This window comes from Mya arenaria, chromosome 7, assembly GCF_026914265.1.
Source record: "Mya arenaria isolate MELC-2E11 chromosome 7, ASM2691426v1".
Lineage (NCBI taxonomy): Eukaryota > Metazoa > Mollusca > Bivalvia > Myida > Myidae > Mya > Mya arenaria.
In genome coordinates this window covers 49,069,994-49,091,281 of record NC_069128.1, presented here as the reverse complement: position 1 = coordinate 49,091,281, position 21,288 = coordinate 49,069,994, and the positions used below count along the sequence as shown (strand labels likewise).

The 21,288-nt window shown below is 36.9% G+C and overlaps 3 protein-coding genes across 6 annotated transcripts in view; 1 reads left to right on the top strand and 2 right to left on the bottom strand.

The window, feature by feature from the left end:
- Window positions 1–7,800, bottom strand: part of LOC128239919 (GTPase IMAP family member 9-like) — a 30,066-nt gene extending 22,266 nt beyond the window's left edge. Inside the window, exon 1 of the mRNA XM_052956372.1 lies at window positions 7,677–7,800. The gene's annotated coding sequence lies outside the window, so the exon portion shown is untranslated. The remainder of the gene's footprint in view (window positions 1–7,676) is intronic.
- A 3,088-nt stretch (window positions 7,801–10,888) lies between these two features.
- Window positions 10,889–17,661, top strand: LOC128239914 (uncharacterized). Of its 4 annotated transcripts, XM_052956363.1 has the most exons (7): window positions 10,889–11,770; window positions 11,951–12,120; window positions 12,563–12,627; window positions 12,898–13,041; window positions 13,457–13,549; window positions 14,576–14,611; window positions 15,203–17,661. In XM_052956363.1, exons 2-7 carry the CDS (start codon window positions 11,990–11,992, stop codon window positions 15,457–15,459), a joined length of 726 nt encoding a protein of 241 aa, XP_052812323.1. In that variant the 5' UTR covers window positions 10,889–11,770; window positions 11,951–11,989; the 3' UTR covers window positions 15,460–17,661. The 4 variants fall into 4 exon arrangements, with proteins under 4 accessions (XP_052812323.1, XP_052812325.1, XP_052812322.1 ...); XM_052956365.1 differs by lacking the exon at window positions 10,889–11,770 and having other exon boundaries at window positions 11,797–11,992; XM_052956362.1 differs by lacking the exon at window positions 10,889–11,770 and having other exon boundaries at window positions 11,797–12,120.
- A 444-nt stretch (window positions 17,662–18,105) lies between these two features.
- Window positions 18,106–20,359, bottom strand: LOC128241214 (putative nuclease HARBI1). The gene is made up of 5 exons (XM_052958168.1): window positions 20,035–20,359; window positions 19,161–19,273; window positions 18,857–18,968; window positions 18,482–18,651; window positions 18,106–18,324 (listed from the first exon to the last, which is right to left on the bottom strand). The coding sequence occupies exons 1-5, from the start codon at window positions 20,357–20,359 to the stop codon at window positions 18,106–18,108; spliced, it is 939 nt and encodes a 312-aa protein (XP_052814128.1).
- Between the last annotated feature and the right edge of the window lie 929 nt (window positions 20,360–21,288).

Genomic DNA, 21,288 nt, shown 5'->3' with positions numbered 1-21,288 from the left:
TGTATGAGATGGGTCGATAGTGTCATATTACCATCCCAGCCCTTGAACTGTATGAGATGGGTCGCTAGTGTCATATTACCATCCCAGCGCTTGTACTGTATGAGATGGGTCGCTAGTGTCATATTACCATCCCAGCGCTTGTACTGTATGAGATGGGTCGCTAGTGTCATATTACCATCATAGCGCTTGTACTGTATGAGATAGGTCGATAGTGTCATATTACCATCCCAGCGCTTAAACTGTATGATATTTGTCGATAGTGTTATATTACCATCCCAGCCCTTGTACTGTATAAGATGGGTCGATAGTGTCATATTACCATCCCAGCAATTGTACTGTATGATATGGGTCGCTAGTGTCATATTACCATCCCAGCAATTGTACTGTATGAGATGGGTCGCTAGTGTCATATTACCATCCCAGCAATTGTACTGTATGAGATGGGTCACAAGTGTCATATTACCATCCCAGCAATTGTACTGTATGAGATGGGTCGCTAGTGTCATATTACCATCCCAGCGCTTGTACTGTATGAGATGGGTCGCTAGTGTCATATTACCATCCCAGCCCTTGTACTGTATGAGATGGGTCGCTAGTGTCATATTACCATCCCAGCACTTTTACTGTATGAGATGGGTCGCTAGTGTCATATTACAATCCATATTACAATCCCAGCCCTTGTACTGTATGAGGTGGGTCGCTAGTGTCATATTACCATCCCAGCAATTGTACTGTATGATATGGGTCGCTAGAGTCATATTACCATCCCAGCGCTTGTACTGGATGAGATGGGTCGCTAGTGTCATATTACCATCCCAGCGCTTGTACTGTATGAGATGGGTCGCTAGTGTCATATTACCATCCCAGCGCTTGTACTGTATGAGATGGGTCGCTAGTGTCATATTATAACCCAGCACTTGTACTGTATGAGATGGGTCGCTAGTGTCATATTACCATCCCAGCGCTTGTACTGTATGAGATGGGTCGATAGTGTCATATTACAACCCAGCACTTGTACTGTATGAGATGGGTCCATAGTGTCATATTACCAACCCAGCCTTTGTACTGTATAAGATGGGTCGCTAGTGCCATATTACAACCCAGCACTTGAACTGTATGAGATGGGTCGCTAGTGTCATATTACCATCCCAGCGCTTGTACTGTATGAGATGGGTCGCTAGTGTCATATTACCATCCCAAATTGTATTGTATGAGATGGGTCGCTAGTGTCATATTACCATCCCAGACCTTGAACTGTATGAGATGGGTCGCTAGTGTCATATTACCATCCCAGCGCTTGTACTGTATGAGATGGGTCGCTAGTGTCATATTACCATCCCAGCAATTGTACTGTGTGAGATGAGTCGCTAGTGTCATATTTCCACCCCAGCCCTTGAACTGTATGAGATGGGTCGATAGTGTCATATTACCATCCCAGAACTTGAACTGTATGAGATGCTTCGCTATTGTCATATTACCATCCCAGCAATTGTACTGTATGAGATGGGTCGATAGTGTCATATTACCATCCTAGCCCTTGTACTGTATGAGATGGGTCGGTAGTGTCATATTACCATCCCAGCACTTGTACTGTATGATATGGGTCGATAGTGTCATATTACCATCCCAGCAATTGTACTGTATGAGATGGGTCAACAGTGTCATATTACCATCCCAGCGCTTGAACTGTATGAGATGGGTCGATAGTGTCATATTTCCATCCCAGCGCTTGTACTGGATGAGATAGGTCGCTAGTGTCATATTACCATCCCAGCGCTTGTACTGTATGAGAAGGGTCGCTAGTGTCATATTACCATCACAGCGCTTGTACTGTAGGAGATGGGTCGCTAATGTCTTATTACAACCAAGCACTTGTACGGTATGAGATGGGTCGATAGTGTCATATTACCATCCCAGCCCTTGTACTGTATGAGATGGGTCGATAGTGTCATATTACAACCAAGCACTTGTACTGTATGAGATGGGTTGATAGTGTCATATTACCATCCCAGCACTTGTACTGTATAAGATGGGTCGATAGTGCCATATTACAACCCAGCACTTGTACTGTATGAGATGGGTCGCTAGTGTCATATTACCATCCCAGCGCTTGTACTGTATGAGAAGGGTCGCTAGTGTCATATTACCATCCCAGCAATTGTACTGTATGAGATGGGTCGCTAGTGTCATATTACCATCCCAGAACTTGAACTGTATGAGATGGGTCGCTAGTGTCTTATTACCATCCAAGCAATTGTACTGCATGAGATGGGTCGCTAGTGTCATATTACCATCCCAGCGCTTGTACTCTATGAGATGGGTCGCTAGTGTCATATTACCATCCCAGCGCTTGAACTGTATGATATGGATCGCTAGTGTCATATTACCATCCCAGCAATTGTATTGTATGAGATGGGTCGCTAGTGTCATATTACCATCCCAACGCTTGAACTGTATGAGATGGGTCGATAGTGTCATATTACCATCCCAGCCCTTGAACTGTATGAGATGGGTCGCTAGTGTCATATTACCATCCCAGAACTTGAACTGTATGAGATGGGTCGCTAGTGTCATATTACCAACCCAGCGCTTGTACTGTATGAGATGGGTCGCTAGTGTCATCTTACCATCCCAGCAATTGTATTGTATGAGATTGGTCGCTAGTGTCATATTACCATCCCAGCCCTTGTACTGTATGAGATGGGTCGATAGTGTCATATTACCATCCCAGCCCTTGTACTGTATGAGATGGGTCGCTAGTGTCATATTACACTCCCAGAACTTGAACTGTATGAGATGGGTCGCTAGTGTCATATTACCATCCCAGCCCTTGAACTGTATGAGATGTGTCGCTAGTGTCATATTACAACCCAGCGCTTGAACTGTATGATATGTGTCGCTAGTGTCAAATTACAATCCCAGCCCTTGAACTGTATGAGATGGGTCGCTAGTGTCATATTACCACCCCAGCCCTTGAAATGTATGAGATGGGTCGCTAGTGTCATATTACCATCCCAGAACTTGAACTGTATGAGATGCTTCGCTATTGTCATATTACCATCCCAGCAATTGTACTGTATGAGATGGGTCGATAGTGTCATATTACCATCCCAGCCCTTGTACTGTATGAGATGGGTCAGTAGGGTCATATTACCATCCCAGCACTTGTACTGTATGAGATGAGTCGATAGTGTCATATTACCATCCCAGCGCTTGAACTGTATGAGATGGGTCGATAGTGTCATATTACCATCCCAGCGCTTGTACTGGATGAGATGGGTCGCTAGTGTCATATTACCATCCCAGCGCTTGTACTGTATGAGATGGGTCGCTAGTGTCATATTACCATCCCAGCGCTTGTACTGTATGAGATGGGTCGCTAGTGTCATATTACAACCCAGCACTTGTACTGTATGAGATGGGTCGATAGTGTCATATTATCATCCCAGCCCTTGTACTGTATGAGATGGGTCGATAGTGTCATATTACAACCCAGCACTTGTACTGTATGAGATGGGTCGATAGTGTCATATTACCATCCCAGCACTTGTACTGTATAAGATGGGTTGATAGTGCCATATTATAACCCAGCACTTGTACTGTATGAGATGGGTCGCTAGTGTCATATTACCATCCCAGCGCTTGTACTGTATGAGATGGGTCGATAGTGTCATATTACCATCCCAGCAATTGTACTGTATGAGATGGGTCGCTAGTGTCATATTACCATCCCATATCTTGAACTGTATGAGATGGGTCGCTAGTGTCATATTACCATCCTAGCAATTGTACTGCATGAGATGGGTCGCTAGTGTCATATTACCATCCCAGCGCTTGTACTGTATGAGATGGGTCGCTAGTGTCATATTACCATCCCAGCGCTTGAACTGTATGATATGGGTCGCTAGTGTCATATTACCATCCCAGCAATTGTATTGTATGAGATGGGTCGCTAGTGTCATATTACCATTCCAACGCTTGAACTGTATGAGATGGGTCGATAGTGTCATATTACCATCACAGCGCTTGAACTGTATGATATGGGTCGCTAGTGTCATATTACAACCCAGCCTTTGTACTGTATGAGATGGGTCGCTAGTGTCATATTACCATCCCAGCGCTTGTACTGTATGAGATGGGTCGCTAGTGTCATATTACCAACCCAGCGCTTGTACTGTATGAGATGGGTCGCTAGTGTCATCTTACCATCCCAGCAATTGTATTGTATGAGATTGGTCGCTAGTGTCATATTACCATCCCAGCCCTTGTACTGTATGAGATGGGTCGATAGTGTCATATTACCATCCCAGCGCTTGAACTGTATGATATGGGTCGCTAGTGTCATATTACCATCCCAGCAATTGTACTGTATGAGATGGGTCGCTAGTGTCATATTACCATCCCAACGCTTGAACTGTATGAGATGGGTCGATAGTGTCATATTACCATCCCTGCGCTTGAACTGTATGATATGGGTCGCTAGTGACATATTACATCCCAGCAATTGTACTGTATGAGATGGGTCGCTAGTGTCATATTACCATCCCAGCAATTGTACTGTATGAGATGGGTCGCTAGTGTCATATTACCATCCCAGCGCTTGTACTGTATGAGATGGGTCGCTAGTGTCATATTATCATCCCAGCGCTTGTACTGTATGAGATGGGTCGCTAGTGTCATATTACCATCATAGCTCTTGTACTGTATGAGATGGGTCGCTAGTGTCATATTACCATCCCAGCGCTTAAACTGTATGATAATTGGGTCGATAGTGTCATATTACCATCCCAGCAATTGCAATGTATGAGATGTGTCGATAGTGTCATATTACCATCCCAGCACTTGTACTGTATGATATGGGTCGCTAGTGTCATATTACCATCCCAGCAATTGTACTGTATGAGATGGGTCGCTAGTGTCATATTTCCATCCCAGCAATTGTACTGTATGAGATGGGTCGCTTATGTCATATTACCATCCCAGCAATTGTACTGTATGAGATGGGTCGCTAGTGTCATATTACCATCCAAGCGCTTGTACTATATGAGATGGGTCGATAGTGTCATATTGCCATCCCAGCCCTTGTACTGTATGAGATGGGTCGCTAGTGTCATATTACCATCCCAGCACTTGTACTGTATGAGATGGGTCGCTAGTGTCATATTACCATCCCAGCAATTGTACTGTATGAGATGGGTCGCTAGTGTCATATTACCATCCCAGCAATTGTAATGTATGAGATGGGTCGCTAGAGTCATATTACCATCCCAGCGCTTGTACTGTATGAGATGGGTCGCTAGTGTCATATTACCATCCCAGCGCTTGTACTGTATGAGATGGGTCGCTAGTGTCATATTACCATCCCAGCAATTGTACTGTATGAGATGGGTCGCTAGTGTCATATTACAACCCAGCACTTGTACTGTATGAGATGAGTCGATAGTGTCATATTACCATCCCAGCACTTGTACTGTATGAGATGGGTCGATAGTGTCATATTACCATCCCAGCCCTTGTACTGCATGAGATGGGTCGATAGTGTCATATTACAACCCAGCACTTGTACTGTATGAGATGGGTCGATAGTGTCATATTACCATCCCAGCACTTGTACTGTATAAGATGGGTCGATAGTGCCATATAACAACCCAGCACTTGTACTGTATGAGATGGTTCGCTAGTGTCATATTACCATCCCAGCACTTGTACTGTATGAGATGGGTCGCTAGTGTCATATTACCATCCCAGCAATTGTACTGTATAAGATGGGTCGATAGTGTCATATTACCATCCCAGAACTTGAACTGTATGATATGGGTCGCTAGTGTCATATTACCATCCTAGCAATTGTACTGTATGAGATGGGTCGCTAGTGTCATATTACCATCCCAGCGCTTGAACTGTATGAGATGGGTCGCTAGTGTCATATTACCATCCCAGCGCTGGAACTGTATGATATGGGTCGCTAGTGTCATATTACCATCCCAGCAATTGTACTGTATGAGATGGGTCGCTAGTGTCATATTACCATCCCAACGCTTGAACTGTATGAGATGGGTCGATAGTGTCATATTACCATCCCTGCGCTTGAACTGTATGATATGGGTCGCTAGTGTCATATTACAACCCAGCCTTTGTACTGTATGAGATGGGTCGCTAGTGTCATATTACCATCCCAGAACTTGAACTGTATGATATGGGTCGATAGTGTCATATTACCATCCCAGCCCTTGTACTGTATGAGATGGGTCGCTAGTGTCATATTACCATCCCAGCACTTGTACTGTATGAGATGGGTCGCTAGTGTCATATTACCATCCCAGCGCTTGTACTGTATGAGATGGGTCGCTAGTGTCATATTACATAAGTACTATAACACTACCAGAACATTATGCATAGTAAAACGATTGAAAAAAGTGTGCAGTTTATTCAATATAATATTTATTCACAATCACACAAGTTTAACGCAGACATTCGAAATATAGATGTTTACGATTAAGGTGAAAATTGCGTCTGAATACATTCTCAGTCGCAAAGCATACTTTTCAGAGATGAAACTACGTGTTGAATACGAACCAAGATTTGTAGATTACGGTTCGAGTTTGTACGATTTTAATAATACTGAGAAAAATTGACAGCTACCTTAATAATTATTAATTAGCACTTTGCAACGCCGCGTATCGAGTTGAATCGACGCGGTGGAACGCGGGGGGAATTGTATAAATGAACGCAGTGGGCATTATTCTTCAATCGCCGCGTTTAGTAAAAAATAGATTAAAAATATAACGTCCGCGGTAAGGAAAAATCGTGGCGATGTGCGAAATGTCCGAAAACGCGTGGTTGGTTGTATATAAAGTTTAAGTTGTCCCGGTCCCTGATACATGGTCAACTAAGGGTCTTGTATGTGAAATTATGTTGGAATTGGGTCAGCGGTATCTAAGATGAATATTTTCAATATATGTCCTTTTGTTTGCCATGGCAACCAGAGTTCCGCATGGAACCACTTTTATTGAAGGAATCCGGAAGGGAACCACCTAAGGAACATTCTTGCGGATTTAAGATGAACTTGTCCGTGGTGACGGACGGGCGACGGACGGACGACGACAGACGACGGACAAGCAACCTATCACAATAGCTAACGCTGATCACTTTTTGCTCCGGTGAGCTAAAAACAGAAGCCAGTTTTAAATTAATTACGATATTTATCACACCTTAATAATGAACATAAGTAATATATCGGGGTTCTGGTTGGTGAACAAGATACCCGCTCAGAACGCGGCGGCGGACCTTAACCATAATTTTGAAAATAAAGATGAGACCTTCCGAAAACATCAAACTATATAATATAATAATATAATAATAATATATGAACATTTTTATCATAATTTGACAGTAACAAGCATTAGTTTGGAGTCAATTAAGCAATGTTAAGAACTCTTTTTCTATTCAATTGTTTATGCGAATCATTTAACTGAATATCTAGACATCATTATTCCAATTTCATCATCAAGTTTGCATAAGTGTATGAAAACCAAAATCCTAAAGAAATAAAAAAGAAGAAGATTGTTCCACACTCGTATTTATTATACTTTATATAAATTATGTCATTTCTTGTATTATTTTAGCACAAATTTATATATATAATCTCATTAAATTTTATAAAAATGTAAACCTACCTTTTCTCCTTGAATTTATGAATACTGTTTCGTGTCCTTCACAATTCGTTTATAAAGTTCTTCATTGCAATCCATACTTCAATTTTCAGAAAATACAATCACGCGGTGTTCTTGTGGTAGATTAATCAATTTGCATATTAAAGGTACAGTATCGTTCGTGGTACGGTTAAAATTGTTGTGCAATGGCAAAACAAAAATATACTCATATTATGATAAGCTTTATTATTTTGTCCAAAAAAATAATATTTGCCTTAGGGCAAGATGAAGATTTACAGCAAAGCCATACATTTGGATCTACTTATCTGGGGTGGGGAGCAAATTAATATTTTAAAAAACTAAATACGTTAAGATTGATAATTTTCGGTTAGAAAAAGAAACATCCATACAAATTTTGTTTTGATATGAGCCGATTACCACGTGGTGTTTATTCCGTGAAGTAACACATGCTTGTTCTTTGAAAATTTTATCTCATGTATGAGCCATAACTGATCGTCCTCTTCTGAACACAGAGGGTAATAGTAAACCCAGTTTAACTTGAAAAGAACACAACCGCAGTTTACAAAAAGCGAGAAATACTTCATAGCAGATTTTCTCCCACCCTGGACCTGGATATCATTGGCTTATTCAAGTACCTTCAATGGCCGAGTGAAATGTTCATCCCAATCGCAGTCTATGTGTTTTTTTTTCATTTCCAGCAAGGCCAAAAATTTGTATCTACTTATCTGGGGTGGGAGAAATACTCAATTTTTACAACACGGGTAAATATGAAACGTCAGGTTGTAAGGGATTGCATTTAGCTGGAAATGGCCGAGAGAAAGAGTACCATAAATGTGCCGTTTTGGACGATAGATGATTCCAATCCTCAGTAAACATTGTTTCCCTGTATTCGGATTGAGATACAATTTTTTTTTATATCACCAATTTCAACCCAAGGACGATAGCTATAGTCTGTAAATGAATAAAATCAATGACATCCACATACGACAAAATCCTTTCTCTTTTAACTTATTTGAAGGTTTTCTAAACGGTAAAAGTGGTCTTTTTTGTAGTTAGTGCCAATTTATAAACATCTGATTTTACGAATAGCCACATTAATGCAGTGTTTGTTTTTGCGCATTTTGGCCGAAAGATTGAAGGGAGCCTAGTCGTTTAACCCAATGAGCGGACGAATGTGAAATGTGTTTTTCTTACACAATTTAACACGCCCTGTAAAATTATAACTTTAACCTGCTTACACAGTGACATAAGTATACACCATATAGACTTTTATTTTCATAAAATAGTTTCACTTTTCAGGCAGTTGTCAGAGAAGTAGTATAACATGTTATGTGTTGTGTAATGCAACATGGAACCATGTGTTGTAGAAAATAGGAAGGTTTGCTTATAAAATAGATATTAATTTTTTGTCTTACTCAATGTGCTGTAGATCCGTCGAACGAAAAATAAATTAATCGTGCCCTTACATAGAAATGACAAATTTATGTTACTTTTTTCCACAAATTATTTCTGCGTACCTTTATTGAAATGAAGGTATAATGTAACGTATACGACTTAGAACCATGGACCCGGTTTCACAAATATAATTCAGTCATAGAATTAACAAAGCAGTTATTTGCTGTCTAATCAAATAAAAGGATATTTGACAGAAAACCTTCCTTGTGTTATCGATATAAGGAAACGGGTTTGATACCTGTTAAAATTAACTAGAGCTATTGAAATCGTTATATATATCTGACACCGGAATGAGTTGAATTGTGTAGTTTAGAAGTGAAATATAAATGAAATGACACGTGCAAAACAGCCTACGCCGACAAATATAAATGAAATGACACGTGCAAAACAGCCAACGCCGACAAACAATCCTATAAAGTTTAACGAGTGTAGGTTCAATATCTCAATTCGACACACAATTTTCTAATATTTGTAAAATGCAATAAAAATGGCAGCTGCAGTCCAGAATTGACATAAAGTGGTTGTGCACGATTATTTCCTCTCGAATTAAAGGAAACATATTCTTAACAAATGATTTATTATTATGTGTTTACAACATTCGATGTGACGTAGTAACTGCATATATTTTATTCAATAGTTATTAAAAGCTGTTTCGAGAAAGGTTTTATACGTTAAGATAGATATTTCAGTTGAATGTGTTTCATAGAACCGAAAGAAACAGTTAATTAAAACAATCAATGTTCGTTACTAAATATTTCAATCTGTATTGAAGCTGGGCATTTAACTTAAGAAGTATCGGTTTCATGTTTTTCAACGCTTTTGATCTATCATGAATGCATGACATGCACAACTTGTTAAACAAGGAAGAAATATAAATCTGAATTGAAACTACCGATTTGTATCTCGATTTAAAATTTGTCAAAACGCCAGAACGGAATTTTTTTTTTTTTGTTGAAAATAACGACGCATTTAGCTGGTCATATTTCATGACACAATACCTTCGTATAAATCCTCTTGGTTAACGAGGCCACCATGATATTCCGGCTGTACAGTCAATCCACACGTGCACGATTCCACTAGTTGACATTCCACTGTTAAGTGTTTAGTTCTTTCTGCCAGCCAGTGTTGTTGTATTCTAGGTCAGTAAGATGACCTGAATTAAAATCTTTACAAATAAGAAGGGCTCGTTTGCTTCGCTCACTCCGCCCATTCTTAATCATTAATATTTAAATTCATGTCGTCTTACTAATATTTAGATAAACAGAACAGTGAGTGCATATTTGCTAACTGACCGAAGACAAAATAGGGATTGAATAGGCTTTTTTAATATACTAACAAAAATTATAGAGGATCAGGCATTATTTTCAGAAAATCCTCTGCTTTTGTTTTCGAAAAATAAACCTTGCTAGCGTTCAAGAAATTATACAGTAGTGCGTGTATAATGTTTATTTATGTAAAGAAAATTTTGAATATAATCTGGGACTAAAACAAACTGACTTAGTCAGATTGTTTTATAGTAAATAAATGCTACAATAGCAGTTTGAACGAATAGATCATAAATTTTTCAGCGCAGATTTAGTTATATGCAACGGATAAATGTCGTATTTGTGACTTTGATAACATTGTTGAAAAGAAAATGAATACGGAATCTCACGGTATCGCATAACATTACCGGTGACTTGATATCATTGTTATTATACTTTCAACATAATGATCAAGTCTATCGGACAGGATGTGATGATCTGTAAGGGTGGATCTCTAATTTTAACTATTTTGTGAATATGTCAGGCTCTTAACATTCAATATAAAGAAATGTTTTGGTGGTTCTAATTGAATGTTGTCTCACAGACTAGGGAGTAAGAGTTGACAAAATGAAACAATATAATATACTGAAATAATGCATATATAAATATTGCTTTTCTAAAAATTTCCCTTTACATCAATGGCCTGACAATACTTACAATAATGTCAACCAAAAACTGAAGATAGAAAGATATTGTTATTAAAACGAAGTGATAAAACCCGTTGAGAATTGCTAAAATGCAAAACCGTGCTTGAAGGACCAACACGCAAGATTTTTGTCTTTTTAGGATCTACGATTTAGCATCCATGTATATGTAAGAGTTTATTTTGGCTTTCTACAGAAAATAGAGCAAGATCAGCGAGGTCGCAAACCGAAAAAGCTCGCGCCATTTTCTGAAAATCGCAAAAATGAACTCTTACTGATTTTGCATTTAATTGACACAGTAGCTCCACCCTCTATGTAGCAAAGTCGTATTTGGCCGCGAGCGTTTAATCGCCCAGGCGTTAACTCTTACTTCAATAAATAAATGAGTGTCATGTAATGGAAAATTGTCCCGGCTTTGTGAATATTTCATAATAGCAAATAAATCAACTTTTGCTTGTACTAGAAGAGAAAAGAACCGAACATTTTTTATTGACTCAAACTCAGACTCAGTCTCAGTCTCAGACTCAGGCTATGCTGAGACTATTTTGATTTTGGTATTCACTAACGATTTTAGACTCAGACTCAGCTGAGAATACTTTATGTCGATGATGCAAGCGGTATTTTTCCATGATTACGTCAGCAGGTGCTCGCACGCGCCGTTACATCACTGACAGACGGATAATGGACTCGACAGGTATATTGTTTACATTTTTTTTATTATAAATTATTGATACTGATATCATGCATTTCGTTAAAAAAGTAATTTACATGCTGATCATATACTGAATAATTTCTCATTGAGAAATCTTTCTTACGTAGATACCTTAGCAATGGACTAGAAAGTTTAGATATTATAACGTTGTTATTCTTTTAGGGTTTCTTAACAAAAAAAGTCCCCCATGGACAGAGGCAGATGGTAAGACTCTGCTGCCTCGTACGTGAAAATTGGGATCTTCTCTTCGGAGAGATGAGAGGGTGTGGGGTTGAAAAAATTTCAACTAAACGCCGGGCAAAGTGGCAAGAGATTGCCACTGTTGTAAGCCAGTACGTTTGATAGTTGAAACAGACTTTATGCCTTATTTGTACATGTGTTTTTGTTGTTATTTCTTTTTGATACAGCATGGCATGAAGGATAATTGTTCATAAGGATAATATTTTGCATGCGGTATTAAACACAGTTTTCAACAATTTTATTATAAATAACAGTTATGTAACATGGCCATGCATAGCTGTATTACTGCCACATTATTGTTCCACTGAAACATACTGTACTAATTTATAATATACATTTTTCAACATTGTAATGATGGTATATACACTTGTTATTGATTTGGCAATTGAATGAAAATCATCCATAAAAAAAATATTTAAACTTTTATAAGAATGCAATATACATTGAAACAATTACCAGTGGACATTCAACTTTGTAAGAATTACTGAAGTTAAAATAATTAAAAGTAAAACACCTCATGTTGTTATATTTCAGTGAATTTACAGCTCCACGTTCTTCGGAACAATGCCGGAAGAAATTTCAAAATGTAAAAGGACGTTGTAAGTAAAATATGTTTACCATGCTACTAGTTCATAGAGGCAGAAACAATCTAAAAGATTTGCAACGAAAAATTGCAGAAGTTACTGAAAGTATACATGTATATGATTATATGCATCTCATTGTGTCAAGTCTCACTGTGTCAGTGACTAACGTCATTAACTAAAACAAAATATTTCTAGATGTTTGGTTGCTTTAATTGTTGATTCAGTCAGGTGTGAAAAGATGACAGAAAAGTACATTTTCTTGCATATTATCTTTGTTTCGTTTAGCCATCAACAAAGTCAGTGGGCTGCGGCATCCACCAACAGGAGGGGGCCCATCGGCTGTATTGTCCGTGGCAGAGTCGTGTGTGGCAGACCATCTTGCCACACACGAAGTTGTCACGGGCATTGGCGGAGGATTTGATTCAGATGGTATTTATCCTTCATTCACATATGTTTTATCCTTCATTCACATATGTTTTGTAAAAGCTTTATCAGTCTAATGTTTGATATGCACTGTATATTCATGTCAAATTGATCGACAGTAAACAGCAAGCCCTCATCTCTGGTAAAATGTCTTCCGGGCTTGCTCAAATTCTGAATTTTATTTATCATGCAATAAAACAATAGTTCGGGCTTGTTCATCCAAAAGTCTAATTTTGATGACTGAAACAAGTTTTTATTTTAAAGGTGTTCATATTTTGGTTGAAATTGTTATGACTTTGAATAATAAATACAAAATCAAATCACATTATGTATACTGGTAGAAGTTGTACGAGTTTTCCATTGTTGAAATAACAATCCAGCGTGCCATGCCAAACTTTTGAGATGATTTTTATTATTGCAGACCTTGAACAAATTTTTCGGGCCTCGAAACCGGCCTCAATGATCTTGGCAGATGAGCCAACGTCTGAGGCCACTATCCCAGAAACATCAGGAGGTAAAATATTTCATTCTTTTCCTTATCCCAACATTAAATCAATAGAAGCAATTCAATTCCGTAAACCCTTTCACTTTCATTAATGTGTTATGTATTGCAGGAAGGCTGAATGTATGCGTGCAATGTTGTCTGGTACATTGGTAGATTGATTGGCCCATAATTTGCATGAAAACGCTTACTGAAAGTGAAAGGAATAAAAGTTAGGAGAGATAAAAGAAAAAGCCTCATTACTATGAAAAGCACCAATACATGATACAAATTGAGTTATTGCATTGAGACTTTAAACAATGGTATTCAATGATCACACCTACTTAAATTAAACCAGGTAGATAACACTTGTTTGTAATAAATTCAAATAATGTCCCCTTTCTTGGACATAGACATTATGGTTATGGTTTTGCATGTAACCACTTATAAGTCTATTCCTCAGATAATACATCTTATATCGCATTGAAATTTTACACACAGGCTCCCAAACATTTAACCTTCGTCTTAAATCAAGTACAATAACTATATCTCACAAAATCCGGTTAAGGTCTTGCATGTTAGCACAAACAGGATAATATCTCGGCAACTGCGTGATGTATTGCATTGAGACTTAATACAATTGTATACAACCACACAACAAAATTGTTAACATTTTCAATGTAACCAAATGAAATCTAATCTTACAGTGATCCATTTCTAACACTTTTCAATCCTTTCACTGAAAAGTGGCAGAATAGTCGAGCACGCTGTCCCTGTAACAGCTCTTTTTTTTACTATTATACTTGAGGATTCCGACTGATTTTATGTTTCCTAAACTGTTAATAACATTTTAAGCAATTATTTTTCGAACAGAAATATGAAAATCTGCAAGTTGATGTTTTGTCAGCAATATTTTTTTACTTGTTTGCAGATATTTCACGTCAAATTTTTATCTTTCTGAGACAAGAAATAAAAAAGTTTTTAAAACAGTCAGTATATGAGTGAGAGTACAGCTTAAATATAGTTGACGTAACAAATTAACTTTTTCATATCTTTCAGGTCCATTGAAGTCGTGCAGACAAAAGACCGGGAAAGGTAATTTCATTTAAGTAAAGATTAAATGAGACTTTTTTTTTTGTCATAGTTTATGACAGATCTTTTTATGCATACACTTCCTGTGCTTGTACCATCTGCTGTGGTAGATCTAAAATTAACTCAAATTCGAAAAGGTCTTATCTGATATTATTTTTAGCAATAACATATAAGGTGTTTCATGCATAGACTGTATTGATATGCCAGTGTTCTTATTTTGCCAATATATTTCCTTGTGAAGAATCTAGTGTTCATGAATACTGTTAAGTTCAACTTCTTAAACTATTAGGAAATGCTTAACACTCCTGTACGTGTTGATTGCTTTCAAGGGATTGTACACCAAATTGGCACCAAATGAAGTATTTTCATGTAAAGAACCTCTTGAAAATTGTTTAATAGAAAGTGTTACGCTTTGATATCATAATTGTAAGAAAAGCGGATATAACATCTTTTCTATAATTTATCAAGCAGCATATAGTGATTTTGTTTTAGAATAATGTATGATTGAAGTAAATGATAAATGTGATAGCTATACTAACATTATATGTATTAAGTCGAGGATAAAATAAAAATATGTTTTTTGTTGTTTTTCAGCAAAAAGAAAAATTGTCACCACGGAGCAGTCCACAATAAATGAATTAACTGCAGAAAACCTATCGCTTGACAATGTCAGGATTAGGGAGGAGACCAAAAAAATCAAGCTCCAGATGGACCTATTATTAGAACAAAAAAATGCACTTATTTCAGTGAAGGAAATGGCTGATGCTGCCAAAAGTTATTATTTACAAAGGTCTTCCATTGAGTTTCATTCAGGAAATCCTTTTGTAGATTCCTTTACTTTTAATAAATAATTCTGCTCAACCAATTCATTGGATATTTGAAAGTAACAAGCACACTGTTAGATTGTCTTTGAAACATTTTAGGCTTGTCCCTGTATTTTTCATTGTATATTTGAAGGTGATGTACTTGTTTAACCTAACTTCTTCAAACTTACTTTTGAGATCCTACATCAATCTTCAAATATTTAAAGCTTTGTACAGTCTTGAATTGCATGTATGATTGGCTTAGGTGACTTTATTTTTGATCAAGTCAAAATGTACTTGTTGTATTAAGTAATGCCCTGAAATTCATGTGCTATTAAAGTTTTTAAACCATATATGTTATGCCACTAAGTTTGATGATGACATTTCATATATATGTTACACATCATTGTTCATCCATGTCCAATGAAATATTCTTTGTAAAGTTTGTTGAAGTAATTATTTATTAAGGACATAAGGTATGTAGTTTGCTATATAGTTTATACATATCAAATTTATAAAATGTATGGTGCCATAAAGTCATCAGACAATTAAGTTAAGGGTATTGCTTGTTACTTTTCAAATATCCAATTGCTACACAGTTCTCATTCATTTATAATTCACAAGGTTCATCTGGAGTTTGAGAAAGTATCCTCTTTATGATTGACACTGTTAATTTATATTAATGATTATTTTCATAATGATCATTTTATAAATGCAAATGTATATACTTTTTATTGATAGCTTTCCCTGTGTTTTGACTGCATGACTTCATATACATTTATACAACAATGACTCTATGTATTTTTTTTAGTTGATATATATCAAATTCAACTCATATTATTCATATGTTATGAACGATTACATATCAGTTATATGAAAAAACCCCAGATGTCTCTGTTTAATTGGAACTGATTTTGATAGTTTGTCATTTTATGCAAAGTCTGAAATGTTAACGGAATTTACAAACACATTTCATCTGAATTTATGGTGATTTTATCCAATATTTGGACAGTCAATAAGTGATTTTGTTCTTTTTTGTCAACAATGGCATGGTGAATTAATAAGAATTAAGGTAATGACTTACGTTCTTGTCGAAATTTACTTAACATTGAACAATAGATAGTATCGTTTATAAAGTATGAAAGTCTGTCCATGGAAGTATGGCTTTCAATTTTCATGAGCGTCACTTACCTTTGTTGTTTATATTATCATTACAAATGATTTAGTCAAAATAAAACACTAATATTAGGTTTCAAATAATACAGATCGTTGTCAAATATTATAGAAGTGTACATTAGATATGATATCGGTCCTAACTAAAACTGTATGTGATGTTTGCATATGTATTGTACTTTCATTGCTTAATTGTAGCTAGTTGTAACACTAAGCCCTATGGATGATTTGAATTACATGCTTTGTTAAAACTGTGGTGTATATATGAGTGTTATTCCTCAGCGTTTTAAACTCGACTATTCGAAGAATAAGAAGAGCTATCCTATTCACCTGAGCGTCGGCGTAACCACTTATGATAAAAAAAATTGTAATAGTTTGTGTACCACCTCAAATATGTGTACACAAGAGGAGGTTACTCTATCAAGCATTTTGACAAAATTATGCCCCTTTTTCTAATTAGAATTTACATTAAAGTTTTCGTACTATCTGAAATATTTTCAAACTCCATTGACATCTAGCTTTGAAACTTTGCATGCTTGTTCACCATCATGCCCGCAACATGTACACAGGAGGAGGTAACTGTGTCAATCATTTTGACATAATTAAGCCCCTGTTTCGACTAAGAATTTATGTCAAAATTTGCGAACTACCTCAGATATTTTCAATCCTGATACTGAAAAGCGGCCGAATAGTCGAGCGTGCTGTCTCTGTGACAGCTCTTGTTTGTACTATAATGGTGTATTGAAAAGAAGTGTTTTAAGTTAACAGCATTGTTAATGTCATCATTGTTAACTTTCTAAGAGTTTATGCTCTTGTCACAATTTATCAAAACTACTTTCAATTTGAATTGGATTGAAAATAAATAGTTAAATGTTATTAACATACAGCATATACCTAAAGTATAAAAGTTCTTAAAAAGTAAATATAATGCAAATTATTGGAAAACAAAAATAGTGATATAAACTTAATCATTTTTATAATAGACTTGAGAAGTTGGGGCCTGTTCAGTTATGAAAACACTTGTGATATGAAGCATTCCACATTGTTACTTGTTCATAGTGGTAAGATAATTAAAACATGAAACATATCAAATGATGTCTTTGTTGTATTTATATGCTTACTTCAAATGAAAACTAGAAACAAAACAGGAAATCAGTCTGTTAGGTTAAACTTATCACTTTACATGCATGTTCCGCGAACTAGTGCTTGGTCGTCCTGTATGAAAACCATGCGTTCCTAACCCGAACCCCAAGGTCCTTTTGTGCTAAGGTTGCCTTGCTAATAACTTAAACGGTGTACAACACATTCACCGTCCATCTTGATGCTATGTTACAAGCAGGTTAGCATGCATCAGAGGATGATTAAAAGCTAATGGGTACATAGACGCCAGGATCTCGGCACCTGAAATAAAAAAAAAGGTTATGATTGCCATCTATGATGTTCTGCCAGAAAAGCACAACACATTTAACATTACATGTGTATGTATTGATAAAATGAATGGTGTTTTACAAGTGATTTTACCTATCGCTCAAAGTACATTCTGGTCACGTACTCCCTGGCGGCCCTCCCATCCATGTTGTCCCCAACATCAACTCTATGATAATGGGGGTTATCATTGGGGTCAATTGGGTCAACAGCAACGATATCCCTCCGATCGATCCCCAGATTGTGCAATGTGATGCAGTTTCTGATATGCATACATGCCCTTTCTGGATAACAATTCAACTTCCTCCGAAGTACCTGACAACAAGGAAATGCATTTTTTAGGGAAAAAACACACATTGCAAGAACAAATTACTTTATATTACTACATTTTATATAATTAATACATTGTCATACATCTGTATAATATTCATAAAGCAGAGAGAAATTTTAAAAAGTGTAAATGTTATTATACCTGAAATCGTTGCTTCAAAATTCCAAAGGTTTGCTCAACAGTGACCCTTGTGCGACACAGTGCCCCATTGTAACGTGCCTGTGCCTCTCTCACAGGATTCATGTAGGGGGTTAACATATACCTTGTACAGGCATACCCACTGTCAGCAAGTAAAAACCCATGCATATCACCTGTGGGTAAAATGTGTCATTATGTTACAACTACACAACATATCAATTAAAAAATAGCCATATTGTCCCAGTATTTTTAACTTCTTTATCTAGTATGCCTATATATATCTGTATGAATGCATGCTATAACTAGACAGGAGGCATATGGTTTCATTTAACAGTACCAATGTATCCATTGATTAAGTCATATACAACATGGTTATACCGTCTTCAAACCTCCTTCGGAGTGCACATTGGCGCCAGATTCGTGCATCGTGTGTCCTCCCTGGCCACATCACTACTGCTGATGTAATCCTATATGAGGCATCACATACAGCCTGAAATATACACAGTTTAATATTTGTGATTTCAAAAATGCTAAATTACATATAATTCAAATCAGTTCAATAAATGTTATGTTAAATATACCTTTATAATTGAGTACAAACTCAAGGATTAAGATGGTTATGGTAAATGACTTCAACATCTTGGAAAATGGATAACATTCAATTCAATTAAATTCAATTTACCTGAACATTTATTGTAGGAATTCCTTTCCTCCCAATGTAATCCTCTGGATTGGCCGATGGCTTCTTTATCGAAACATGGGTGCAATCAATTACCCCGACAACGTTGGGAAAGCCTGAAACATGATCATGTATAACTTTAGACTAAGTAAGATTTTTTTGTTATTGGCCCCAGTCTTAGGTGTTCAGAAAAGAGGAACTGTATACCATCTGTTACTATCAATGGCTCCTGAAAAAACATAGTAAAACTGTAATGTATTGAAATTCACACTCAGACTTTTACATGGAACATTTAATTACATCAAATGAGGAATTGGATCATTTATCAATATTTTATATATTAGTTAATTCTTTCAATACTGATGAAATACATGTAGAACTCCTTGTACATGTCATTATAACTTATTTTACTAAAATATTTACAGTATATCAACAGTAATATTTGCATTGAAATGAAGGAATATGTCAAACAGACACAATTTCATTTATATCAGTTATTGTCATGCTTAAAAATCACTTGTCAAGCCTTTTTTATCATTGCTTACTTCATACATGTATACATAAAACCAGGTAAACATAAACATACATGTATTCATGACAGAAAGAGTGAAAAAGACTATAGGTGAGCTATTTTTAGGTTAACCTACATAACAGGGTACAAGGTTTACGTCCCACTAGGAATACTCTCCTTCATGGAGGTGACGTAAACAACATTTTTTAGCTGAGTAATTCCTTTAAAGTTTAAGCTTAATAAGTGAATATTTAGTGGATATTACATACCAGCCATGGCACCGAACTGCTGCTTCACTTGACGGACACGATCACCGGAGGGGAAGCTGATATACCGGTCTGCAAGAGCAGAAAGCACCTGTCCAACCTGGCGGCAAACTGCTTACTGTGGGCTGGCTCAGGTTGACAGTGTCACCGACAGTCAACTGGAAAGCTCCTGTTGCCAAAAATCGCAGATAGCTTAAAACGCACAACACCAAAGGTATTGCGAAACATCTGCCTGTGTCCCGGGCAGCTGCCTGGCATAAATCAACAATGAAGTAGATCGTATCCGGCCGGAAACGATAACGAGCAAATATCTCCTCTTCCCGTAGGTCCTCCAGAGGGTTACTCCTATCGCGAAAAACACGAGGACGTGGCACTTGCCTCAGAAACATACGATCTCTAACGATAGCTCTATGTCCAGCCGCCATCTTTGAAGGTTGCAAAGCTTCTAAATTATAGACTCAACATTTGAGACTCAGGCTCAGACTTTGAACTCAAACTTTGATCTCAGAAACATTAGTGAATACCGTTTTACAGCCCAAAGTCTGAGCCTTGAGTCCTAAGTCTACATTTGAGGCTAAGACACGTACGTGAATACGGGCCCTGAACGTTTAAGATACTGTTAGTTTAGAATCAACAAATTGTCGATATTCTTATAATTATTGCGCTCAGGATAAACAAAGACAAATGTAAAATATAAATTTAATTTGGCCTAAATAATGGGCTGCTAGATTGGAAATAAAATTAACATAGATATAAAGTTTTGTCAAAAGCAGCCAAAAATCCTCCATGCAAGGATACACCACATCAGAAAGCATAATAAAGTGAAAAACATAATATAATATTCAATATCCTTAAATAATAGAGGGAAGAAAAGGGGGAACTATGTAACGAAGATAAAATTGAGAACTTGTCCGACAAAATGAAATGAAAGAATCGGGCGGGAGGGAGGGAGAAAACACACGTCCGAACCGGATTAAAACTATAAAACAAGTGAGAAAGGCGCCAAAATAAAGAAGGGCGGACAATTAAACATTCGGCGCTGAGAAACAGTTCCCTCCCTTGATAATTATTTAATTTTCTCAAAATCAGTTAAATTAGTATTATCTCGGTATGTTTGCATAGTACAGGTAATGGGATGACATTGTTCATTTTGACATTCATAATGTTATTAAGATCTTTTCAATTACGCATTTTGATATATTTTCGCTTGAGATTTAATATCAACAAAAACAAGCACATTTTTGGTACTGAATTGCGCTTGCTTGTTTGTAAATTTGAAAGAAATTTTTTTATAAAGAATTAGAAGATCTAATTCGTAAATGCTAAGTTTTTATTTGAATATTTTCACGCAATT